At 46.6% G+C, this 12,166-nt stretch overlaps 1 protein-coding gene and 1 long non-coding RNA gene across 7 annotated transcripts in view; one reads left to right on the top strand and one right to left on the bottom strand.

Moving 5' to 3' along the window:
• AUTS2 (activator of transcription and developmental regulator AUTS2) overlaps positions 1–7,383 on the bottom strand; it is a 1,215,593-nt gene extending 1,208,210 nt beyond the window's left edge. For 4 of the 6 annotated variants that reach the window (XM_030796682.1, XM_030796684.1, XM_030796686.1 and 1 more), the window contains exon 1: positions 5,886–6,231. In XM_030796682.1, coding sequence (XP_030652542.1) covers positions 5,886–6,194 — 309 coding nt within the window. In that variant the 5' untranslated portion in view covers positions 6,195–6,231. Of the gene's footprint in view, positions 1–5,885 lie in introns of all 6 variants that reach the window. The other 2 variants (XM_003276049.2, XM_003276050.2) reach the window with 1 other exon arrangement.
• Positions 7,384–8,142: 759 nt separating this feature from the next.
• LOC100605932 lies at positions 8,143–11,042 on the top strand. Its single transcript, XR_004026441.1, has 3 exons — positions 8,143–8,610; positions 9,155–9,191; positions 9,412–11,042. It is a non-coding gene; the product is annotated as an uncharacterized LOC100605932 (long non-coding RNA).
• Positions 11,043–12,166: the final 1,124 nt, after the last annotated feature.

Raw genomic sequence — 12,166 nt, 5'->3', positions numbered from 1 at the left:
CTTGAATTCATAACCACACACACTATTCATACCCTTCCTTTCCTCCAAATTCTCCCATCCCTTCTCAGATCCTAAAGCTATGCACATTTTCAGAAGTCAAATGCTGGAACTGACCCATTTATTTTACAGTCCCATGGCCAAATCTTCCAAAAAAGAAAGTGAAAAATGCAACAGAAACACAGTTCTACAGCTTTCCTGGCTATGTAACAGCAAAAAAGAGGTTCTGACCCTTTTTTGAACTACCACTTCATATACAGCAAGCCAAAGGCAGATAATTTGAAATTGTTGTTTTAACATCAATGTCAACCTCCTTTCTCAGCCAACCTTTTTTTACAGGTTGCTAAAGAGCAGCAATACATGAAACTAGAAGGGACAAAGAGGATAAAACATTGGCTGAAGGGCAGCTTGGTGGCATCAGAATTGGGCTAGTATTATCACAATGAAAGAGCTATTAATGAGAACCACTCACCAATATTCACCTCCTGGTGGGGTTGGTAACAATCAGTAAAAAGGCAGATGTCAGGCAGGAAAGAGGAGCAGGAAAAGACATGGACTAGTCTCCCTCACTGTTTACATCTTCCTCACTTTCACTCCCCTTGCCACTCCTGCTTAAGAAGCAGCTCCCACGCACCGACTACAAGCTTCTGTGCCTGGTTTTCCAAGTCGTCTACCATCAGCCCACTCACCCCAGATTCAGAGATCACCAAATTCCAAGATCTGGAGGGACTTTTTTGGATCCTTTCTAGTATTTCCCATACTGGATTACAGATTACAATGCAGAGAATAAAAGTGCTCTGTGGTAAAAATGGATTTAGGAAATTAGGCACAATACATTGCCTTCTCTGATATTCAAAATTCACATTCACACAATAGACTTTTAATTCTGACAGAACATGGCATCCATTTAATTTTGTCTAGCCCATCAAGTTTCAGAAACTATTTGGTGGTAGATCACTCTGTTTCAGACTAAAAAACAATTTATGAACATCCTGTAAAGCTATGTTCCCTTCCAGCTTGAGAAGCTTTACTCTAAACTAGTTTAAACCTCTCCACTAATGGATAAAGGAAATGATGCTTTTAGAAAGTTAACTTCCAAAGGCCACACTAGTTAGGCAGGCCAAGCCTGGAATATGGGTCTCCACAGGTCTCCTGCCCCACTAACAAGCACTCTTTACTTACCTTTGTACTCATTTCCACCAGCCTTTCCTTGCCCCCAAGTCCTAACCACGTAGCATCCTGTTCCTGTGCCTTCTTCATTATTCCTTGAGAATGCTCTCCCTAGCTCCAACTCCTTCCCCATATATCCAAATCACATCACCCTTCTAGGTCCCATCCCCCCGCCATGAAGCCTTCTTGAACACTTCAGCCTATCTCACTAGCCTGTCTCTAAAAGCCTATGGCGCTTAGTTGATATCAGGCATTCAAGTACCTGTTTCAAAATTATTTCATAGGTGCTGGCTTTAATTTATCAACTAAACTACATACTTTTTCAAAACGCTAGATTTATGTTTGGTTTCTCTATATTCTTAGTGCCTTGCACATATTAAGCACTCCATAAATATCCGCTGACTGATAGAAGGCACGTAACTAACGTTTTTTAAACAACTAAAGTGATTTGACCATAATAAATTGTTGGAGCCTATTAACACGGCATGTTGTAAGTACACCAAATTCTGTACAGCCCACTTATGCTACTGATTGTGGGGTAAGCCCTGAAACAGAGCCAGGAAGTGAAGACCGCATCAAAGTCTTGGTTTGATGCTCTAACCACTAGAAATGAGTCTTCCTTTACTTTCATAACCCTATAAAGCTCCAGCTGGGCTCTTTTCTGCTAATTCCACAAATTTCATCTTAGCTTCCCTTGGTCAGCTGTACAAAACGAGGCTGCCCTAAGAACACAGTGCACAAAAGAGGAATGAGGAAAAATAATGGATTTGCAAAGTCAAGTTTTCAGCCATGGTACTCACGTAGCTTCCTAATGGAGACAATACAGAAAAGAAACCCAAATAGCAGAAAGCCAACACTATCTGACACATCAGGACACACTGATGGTAGTAGGACCCCAACATTCCCATTTATACTATTTGCTAAAAGCCACTTTTTAAGAAAACTAGACATCTTATCTGGGGATTTTTGCTCTCATCCTGTCACTCGAAGAATATCCAAACAAATATACTATATACCAATGTTAATTCTGCTTCTCAACTGCATAATGAAAAGAACACCACGTTCAACTTTAGCCTCCTCGCCTACCCTCTTATCTTCTATCATGAGGCTCTTCATAATCATACACTTGAACTTCAGGGCACAATTACTCAAGACAAGTGTCCCTGTGAATATGAAACTATCTCAGCCAGTTTCACTGCCTATAAAATGTGAGACTTGTCAAACCACCCCTACAGCTTTCATCATCTCAATAAAGAATCCAACAACAGCAAAAAATAATCAAGATAAAAATGCAGGTTCTCATCAGGCAAGTTATCACTTTTACTCCAGTATCAGTAAAATCAGTTGAACTGTAACTATTTATATTAGCACATTTCATAATGAGTTAGGAGCCTCTTTTTTAAAAGAGAAGTCCAAAATCAGCTACTCAGAACAAAATCATGGAGTCAAATAATGTGTCCATTAACACACAAAGTATGCTACTCCACTGTTTGCCAGCTATTGCTCTGAACTGGCACAAGCTATAAACCTAGCTGTGCAAGCCAATATTTCTGGTTTCTTTTCACAATATCATACCAGCAGCAGCCTTAATGACATGTGGTGACAACTGATTTCATTTCTAAACACAAGGTCTGAAAACATACTACATATTTAGGATAACTCTTAGCTTTTACAAACACTCCCCCAACACACATTTTTGTCCAAGCTCATAGTTTAGTTGCCTGTTCCCAATAGGCCCTCACATTTCTTGGTGATAGTTCAATAAATCTTCCAGACTGAATAGAGTGGACCACCAGAAGTTTTAATTCAACAAACACTACACACATATGTTCTGACCATCCAGCATGGACACAATGTGATAGCACACAGCCAACAAAACTACCTTTTGCCAAAGAACCAGACATATATGATGATTTCTATTTCCCTTTCTGTGTTTTTAATCTGACAAATGTATTTACGGCTTCCCTACACAAGTTGGGCCTCTTAAAATATAAACACTGACAGGATATTTGATATAAGTGAACTGTTATACATTTATTTAAGTGTAATAATACTGCTGCGGGGGTTTTGGTGGGGTCTGAGGATTTTTGGAGTCATTATGGTTTACGGATTCATACAGAAGTATTTCTGTATGAGATATATGGATGAGATCATATGTGGGAGAGGAAATAGATGAAATATGGAAAATACAAGATGAGATATGAGTTGGTAGTTCTCAAACCTGGATGTTGGGTGTTCTGTCTACTTCTGTATGTTTAATTTTTTCTACAGAATTTTAAGTAAACTTTTTTAAAAGTCAGACCTTTTATACCTACACATAGACATATGATATTTAGATATGAAGGTGGCATAGTATTCAGCTAACCAAAATAACTTGGATTTTGAATTTAGAAAAGTAGCAGAAAAAAATAACCAGAGCAAAGAAAGAACTGGTATTAACTGTACATTTTGAACTTGGTCTTCTTTTAAAATTACAAGTTTTTTAGGCACAAAATAAATCAAAATGAGCACATTTTCTCGCAAAGGCCAAATAAATAGATATATATCACAAGCCCAGTCAAATACCTATTTGTTAAAAATAAAACCATCAAAAAGAACTGCATAACTGAGACATATATATACATACATATATCCCTACTTGTCCTCCAAAAATGTTCGTGGGAATCCAGTGGCCCCTCTTGATTACTCAGAGGGGCCACACCACAGCTCAGGATAACCATGCAGAAAGCAGAACCACTTGTAACCAGCTCTTACAAGTACTTTCCAAAACCAACCACAGACAGCAATGATGAACCAAATTCCAAGCAGCATGTTCTAATAGGAACATGCTGCCATTTCAACTCCTATTTTAAAGCAAGAGAGAGAGACAGAAAGAGGTCACACTGTACGGTAACCACCCACCTTGGCAAACTTAAAGCCACAGTTGGAATTATTCTAATAAGTGGTGAACCTCAACACTCAAAATTTTGGCCAATAAAGCACCAATTCTAGAACCAGAGGGTAACTGATTCAATCACTAACATCAAAATCTATGACCACCACCAATACCATCAACATCACCATCATCACCACCTCTGCCACCACCACCACCACCAGTACCTCCCTTACTCCCAACCACTGGCCACCATCCACCACCATCACCACTAGCAGCCCAACCAAAAGCAGTTCAAACAGAAAAGGACAACACTGATAGGAAGGCTTCCTTTGAAAAAAATATTTAAACCTGACACCCAAACACATAAACAGAACCAGCAATCTAAACTTGTACAGTTACTGTATGTGAGATTTAAGCTGCCATTAAAAAAGCTTGCATCTGAGCATTTGAAACAATACCATAATAACAGCAAAAAAAAAAAGTGGAAAGGGAAAAGTTTCCTTCAGGAACCTCAAACCATCACATCAGGTTCATGAAACACTATAAGCCAACTATAAACCGTATCTTGGTTTTGTGCTTAAGAAAGGTGCACCAACTCTGCAGAATCTCAAAGCCTTCTGTGTGTGTGTGCATGGTGTGTGGGGGGTGGGGACAGGGAGGTGGGGGAGGAAAGAAGGCGGTTAAATATATAGAGGCCAATGACCAATACCACACCAAAGGAGATAGGTTCAGGCAAAGACAGTTTCCCCCTAACCCTGGACAGTCTCCCCCTCCCTCCCTTTTCCCTTTCCCCCTACCCTAGGAGCCAGTTGGCCAGGAGGAAAATGTGCATTTGAAAATCAACGCTGCAGGTGCCCAAGGAATAAAGAAAGACACACACACACAGACATACACAAAGCCAATCACTTAGAAAGAAAAAAAAAGAAAACACAAAAAAGCAAAGGGAGAGGGACAATTGGTGACAAGCCCTTCAGATAGCAGCTAGGATTTTATTCTTCCCTCCCACCAGTCTTCCCTGGTGTACCTTTTTCTGTCCTTTAACTAAATTGCTCATGTACACACACACATGTGCCTATGTATGTGTATAGATAATATTATAATTAACCCTTTCTGTACATACAGAATACAGAGAGCCCCATACAGAATACAGAGAGCTATTCCACCCTTCCCTCTTCTCTCCCCTCCTCCCTCCTTTCTCCTAACCAGGAGAAAACGCCCCCTTCCCCAGCTTCACCAAAAAAAAAAAAAGAAAAAAGAATATAGGGGGGGTAATGGGGGGAGGCGCAAAGAAATCACAAAACCCCATCAGTCTCCGGTCCCGAGGACACCGGGGAAAGGTATATACTACACAGACACACACACACACACACACACACACACACACACACACACGAACATATGACTCTGTAGAAAGCACACAGAGAACCGTCCACAGGCGCCCCAAACCCAGCAAAGAGACTTCCACCAGCCAAGAAGCCATGATTGGGGAGGGAGAGAAGGAAGGAGTGGGGGCAGAGCTCTCCGTGGAGAGGGGGCGCATTGTTGTGATGCCCGAACCCCTTTCTTTCTGCCCATCTGCTGTGGAGGGGGTGCAGGGAGGGGGCGCAGGGGAAAGGCGAGCGAGGAAACGAGGAAACGAGGAGACCAGGCACGGCTTTGCGACTCCCTCCTGCTGCCTGTCTGCCCGCGCCCCCAGCTCCCCCCACCAACAATAAGACCTCAGCCTAGACAAACATACAGACAGACAGACAGCCCGGAGCGCGGCGGGGGAGACAGGAGAGACGGGCGCAGCCGAGTGGAGTCGTGCATAAAGGGAACCCGGGGGGAGGGGGGTCCCCCTTACCTCCAGCGCTTCAAAAGTGACAAAGCTGGTCATGGCAAATCCATCAATGATGTCCTCTTCGGCCGAGGTGGACTCTCTCCGCTTCCTCCGCGGGGGTCTGGGCCGGGACGGGGCGGAGGACGGGGGCTTCCCATTGTCTTCCTTGTCGGAGCCCGACGACGAGGCGAGTGAGAGCGCCCGGGTCCGGCCAGCCCCGCCGCCGCTGGCCGCGCCGGCCCCCAGCCCGCCCCGGGAGCGCCTCTCCCGGTCTCGCTGCGACCGCGACCGCCGCTTTTTGCGGAGTCCATGGCCCCGCGTCGGGCCATCCATGGCTCTGCTGCGCCGGGGTCTCCCCGCTCGCCCGCCACAGGCTACGGCCGCGGCCACACAAAAAAAAAATTGACACCGAGCCCTCCCTCCCCCTTCACGGCTTCCCTCCGCCCCGAGGAGGGCGCGGGGGAGACGGCGGCCGAAAGAAGGGAGAGAGGGGAAGAAAGAGAGGAGAAAGAAAAGGGGGAAGGGGCGGAGAGAGGGGAGGAGGGACGGGGAGCGAGGGCGAGAGGCGAGGAGCCCAAGTGTGGGGCTCCCCACAGCACCGAGGGTCGGAGATGCCTGGGAGCAGCGCCGAGCAAAGTAATGGCTGAACACACAGGTCTCCTTTAGAGGAAAAAAAATAACTCACCAAGCAGGCAATAAATCAGAATAGCGGAATGCTTTGATCAAGAGACTGGGAGGCTCCGGGGAGCCCTCCCCGCGGCCATTCTCCGCCGCGCCCCCCGCCCCCCGAAAACGCCCGCGCCCCCCTCAACCCGATCCAAAATCGGGTCCGAAAAAGGTCGCGGGAAAAGTGGGGGCAACGAACTTCACCCGCCCCTCGCGCAGGAAAACACCCCCGCCGCCTATCACACACGCCTCGGAGAAAACTCACTCCCAGGCTCCCAAATTTTTAAGAAATGCAGCCGGGGAAGGCCGGGGCTCCGGAGCGACCCAAGAGGGGCGAGACCCCCCAGAGAGGGGAGCATAATAATGCAATCATTAGCGGAGAAGAGGGCGAAACTGCGAGCGGCGGAGGAGAAGGGAGGCGGAGGAAGGGAAGGAGGATGCTGCTGGAGCAGTTGTGGGGTTTGCTTTTCGGTCTTCGAGGGGGGAGGAGAGGGAGATGAAAGAAGAGAAGAAGCAAACCTTGTCGCTGCCACCCGCCCCCCTCCTCACAAAAATATTTTTTCCAGTCCCAGAGAAGAGGTCACCCTTCCTCAAAAAAGGGAGGGGGTGAGTCAGTCAGTCGATGAGGAAAGCAGAAAGAAATCTCCAGCGGGAGAGACACCGGTGCCGCCGCCGCCGCCGCCGCCGCCGCTTCTCTCGCCGCCCCGCCTGAGGGAGAAGCGCAGCCGGGAACGCTGCTCTCGCCGCCGCCGCTAACGCTGCTGCTGCTGCTGCTGCTGCCGCCGTCGCCGAGAAAGCCCCGAGCCGGAGGGTGCACGGCGTGTCCCCGGGCGGCTGCAGCGGGAGCCCGGGCACTGCCCCATCCTCCGCCCGCCCGCCTGCCTCGCGCAGCTCCCGCTCCTCCCCCTCCGCGGCCAGCCCACCGCCGCCGCCGCCGCCCGCCTCAGCCCAGCCCCGCGCCCGCCCGCTCGCTCGCTCGCTCGCTCGCTCGTGTGCGCGCGCTCCCGCACACCCGCCCGCCCTGCGCCTCTCTCGGCGCGCGCTCCCGCCCCCGCGGTCCCGGCCGGCGGGATCACGTGGACGGCTGGGCTCCCTCCTCCCCCGCCCCCTCCCCAGTTGTAGAGTGTGTAGAAAGCAAAAGGCTGGGGGCTGGCCGCGCTCGCGAGCCCAGGGCATGCGCGCTGGGGCGGCCGGGCCTGCGCACTGGGGGCGGTGGGGAGCTGTGAGGGGGCGGGGGCGGGGGCGGGGGCGGGGGCGTGGAGGGGGCCGCCCGCGTGGGGTCGGCCGCGGCCGGGCAGAGTTGGCGCGCCAGGGCGTGGAAGCCGCCGGAGGATCCCGCCTGTCGCAGCGGGGACGCGTGCGGGCCCCTGCTCCCAGGCCACTTCGCGCGCGCGCCCCCCACATCCTCCTCGGGACACTTGTCCCTGGATCCTCTACCCCTGGCCGGCCCGGCCCGAGGACGCCTTCTCGGGAAACCCCACCAGCCCCCAAGGGTGTTTACCCTTGGCGACCTGCGCTGCGAGGGGAGAAGGGAATTCAAAGAAGGGCACAAGGGGGGCGTCCCTGGGAGGGGGCGCGACTGGAGGAGACAGAACGGGGAGCGGGTGCCAAAGCGCGGGCCTTTGCTCCGCCTGGGCGCAATGGGAGCACCAACTGGCAGAGTTGGAAACTTTTCCCCCACGTGGCACCACAGTGCGTGGCCTAGTGACCCCGCGCCCAGATGACCCGTGGGATCCCCGCCTTGTCTTCCAGCGGGGGACCTTGGGACGCACGGGCGGCTTCAGATCCGGAAGCGCGAGGCCTAACAGCCGGGGACCGAACTTGAACCTCGGAGGCGGCCGCGGGCGAGGGGCGGGGCTGGAGGGGCTGGGACCGCCGCCCCAGCTCAAGGACCCGTTGGACCGGCAAACCGCAGTGCCTGCCCCGCGGGCTTCCTTTACTTTTTGGGAGTGGGGGGCGGTTTCCCTGCTTTTTCCACCACAGCCCCTCCTTCCGCCGCAATGTGGCTGATGCTTATAAAAAGTTGTATTAAAGAGCTGACTGCAGCCGAGAATCGATCAACAAAAGCGACCAGCCTCTCTGGGTAAAATAGCTGTGCGTTTTTCAGGGCACTGGAATTGATCTATAGGATCAGAAAGACACCGACAGCCCGCTCTCAGCAGCTTCTTGGATACGCTTCATTTTCTGTCCAGGCACATAAACACCACGGCACCAACCCTCCTTCCTCCCTAGTAGCCCATACTTGTGGAGGAAGAAAAGGAAAATACACTGACATGTATTAATTACTCACAATGGGCCAGGCACCGTGCTAGAGGGCTGTGTATATGATTTCACCTCTTTAGAATACAAATGTGCACATTTTAGTGCTACTGAAATGAGGGTGGTAGAGAAAACAGTAAGGACGTGTTTTCTCTCACAATCTGACATATCTATGATTGAGTGATTGATTGTTTTTCATTTAACAATTATTAGGCCTTACCAGGCTTAGCAGGCACAGTTGTAGGTGCTGGGAATACAGCGATGTACAAAACAGAAAAGATACTTCTTCTTGACGTTCTAGCAGGCAAGCCTCTCTCGTCTTATAATTCCTAATAACAATTTAATAGTTTGTCTTTCTCTTGTTTTAGGTCACACTCCTTCAGCTTCCTCATTTCTGAATCCCAGGTCTGGATCTTTATGAAATCTGATGGGGAGATGGGGTTGGGGGGATAGTGGGGGGCAAGTTGCCAGGAACAGAAAGGAACATCCACCCGACTGTGACAGATGAGCTTTATGCCAGTCCAGGAAACAAAACATTTGACCTTAGGCAAGACTTTTAAATAACTAGTTTTTTCTTCTGTAAATCAAAGAGGTTCAATTAAATGTTCAAAATGTTCCTTTTCAGGTCTATCCATGGCCTTCTCAACAGATGACTTCAAGTTGATTTCGTGCTTTATTTCTTAAGAATAGTGACTAACCTACGGGATCTGATTCAATTTATTAGGAACACAGTGCCACCTTCCAAAATTACTTACCTAAGAGGACTGAGCCTGCTGTCCCTGGAGCAGTTAGCTAAAACAGTGCCTCAGTACGGAGCGTACCTGTGTTAACTTCTAGAGTGCTGTTTCCGGCAGCTGCTGAAATCCACGCTGAGGTTATCAAGCTCATCCTACAAAATAAAGCAAGTTCTTTGCAATTTAAAGCAAAAATCTGAGCTTATTTTTAGGGTTTTGGGGGATGTGAAAGTTGTCTTAGATAAGATTCCAGGAAAGCTAGGAACTAATGATGCAATTACAGTCACTTTTCAACAACTTTGGGGATTGGGTTGAGGAAGGTGTGAAATTGGGAAATATAATAAAAGGTATTATATTAGTGACTTTCTAGAGTAGCCTTTGGCAGTCCTGTCTTTAAAGAGTAATAACTGGAAAAAAAAAATGGATGGTAATACGCTGCATCCAAGAACCTTGCCTCTGGTGAGGGTAATTTGCAAACGCATTTTGGGATAATGTTCAGGATCCAAGTATAATCCTCCTGGAATTAGCAATGCCTTTTGGGTCAGAGTTTCATAGATTTCTTCCATCATACAATTAAAATTGTTTCTGGATTATATTGCCCATATTTGTTTCTAATTCTCCATTTTGCCTGTGTTTTAATTGCTAACGATTAATAACTGCCATATAATAAGCTAAGCATTTGTTATGTTTCAAGCACTGTTCTAACTGCATTACAATAATATCTCATTTAATTCTCATAAATTTTGAGAAAGGTTTTATTCCTATTTTACAGTTGAGTAAACTGAGGCTTAAAGTTAAGCATATTATCCAAGGTGACTGCACTCCTTAGTCATAAGCTAAATTTGATCTGAGTGACTCCAAAACCTGTTCTCTTAATGGTTATGCTGAAATGCCCTTCTTAGAATGATTCCTCAAGAAGTCAAATGCTAGGTATATAGTACAACCACTTTGGAAAACTGGCAATATCTGTTAAAGTTAAACATATGAAAACCCTATGGTCCAGCAGTTCCATGCTTAGGAATATACCAATGTCACATGTGTGCCAAAAGACTATTAAATCACTCAGAGCAACCCTATTCATAAATAACCCCCAACCAGGAAACAACCCAAATGGTCATAAACAGTAAAATAGATAAATAATTGGAGGTATATTCATACAACAGAGTACATTCTACCACACTAAGAGTGAACAATCTGCTTCCAAATGCAGTAAAATATGTGAACCTTACAAATATGCTAAGTGAAAAAAGGGAGACGTACAATTGCAGGACTCCATTTATATGAAGTACAGAAACAGACAAAAGTCATTGATGCTATTCAAAGTCAGGATAGTGGTTACCCTTGAGAGAGAGCTGATGACTAGGAGAGAACACCAATCGGCTTCTGGGGAGCTGGTAGTGTTGTTTCTTGAGCTGGGTACTGGTGTGTTCAGTTTGTGAAAATTCATTGAGCTGTACTATTGATATATGCATCTCTGTGTATGTAAATTATGCTTCAATAAAAAGCTTTAAAATGCTGTGTATATGTAAATGCATATGAGTATTGCTTGTGTACATATGAGTACCTATATAATACTTTGGGTTTTTTTTGTATTAATGACACTGCCCAATGCTTATGAATAGTAAAATAGATAAATAAGATGTGGTTTATTTGGGACATAAATGAAGCTAGAAGCCATCATTCTCAGCAAACTAACACAGGAACAGAAAATCAAACACTGCATGTTCTCACTCATAAGTGGGAGTTGAACAATGAGAACACATGGACACAGGGAGGGGAACATCACACACTGGGGCCTGTTGAGGGGTGGGGGGCAAGGGGAAGGAGAGCATTAGGACAAATACCTAATGCTTGCAGGGCTTAAAACCTAGATGACAGGTTGACAGGTGCAGCAAACCATCATGGCACATGTATACCTATGTAACAAACCTGCACGTTCTGCACATGCATCCCAGAACTTAAAGTAAAAAAAAAAAAAAAGTGATTTATTCATACGATACTATTTGCTGAATTTGTGCCCACTCTTAGTCATCACCTCTCTATCAAGGGTAACCACTATCCTGACTTTTAATAGCATAAATGACTTTTGTCTGTTTTTGTACTTCATATAAATGGAATCCTACAATACATTTGCTGTACAATGGAATACCATATAGTAAACCAAGATGAAGCATAGCATATTATCAGATTTCTTACTGGGTAGCATGAAAGTTAAAGCTTAAACTTGAAATGGCCAGTATGAATGGACTCATAATTCATACCAGCAAAAGCTTAGGTGAATTCTTTGCCCGAAAGCTTATAGTTGATAAAGAGTAAAGCTAAAGCAATAATTCCAAAAGAGCTCGCTTGTGTAGTAGAGAAAACAGTCAAGTGGTTCTGGAAAATACAAAGGGAAAAACTTACATCTGTGTTCAGGAATAAACTACTTAACTCAGGAGAGCCTCTTCAGCTGTGCTATCTTTTATTCGAATTGATGATTAATACTCAAACTACATCTTGAACATTCAACCTTGACTAGTCAGAGAATACTATTATAGCTCAGTGATTGAACTGAACTCTGAGCCTCACACTAGTAAAAGCTATTTTTGTATCAGACTTTCTAAATAGCTAAATTTTTATATCCCTCTGTCTTGCACTTTGCACTCT

This window comes from Nomascus leucogenys, chromosome 17 (assembly GCF_006542625.1).
Source record: "Nomascus leucogenys isolate Asia chromosome 17, Asia_NLE_v1, whole genome shotgun sequence".
NCBI lineage: Eukaryota > Metazoa > Chordata > Mammalia > Primates > Hylobatidae > Nomascus > Nomascus leucogenys.
The sequence above is the reverse complement of the archived record's forward strand: the minus strand, read 5'-3'. Positions and strand labels throughout refer to the sequence as shown.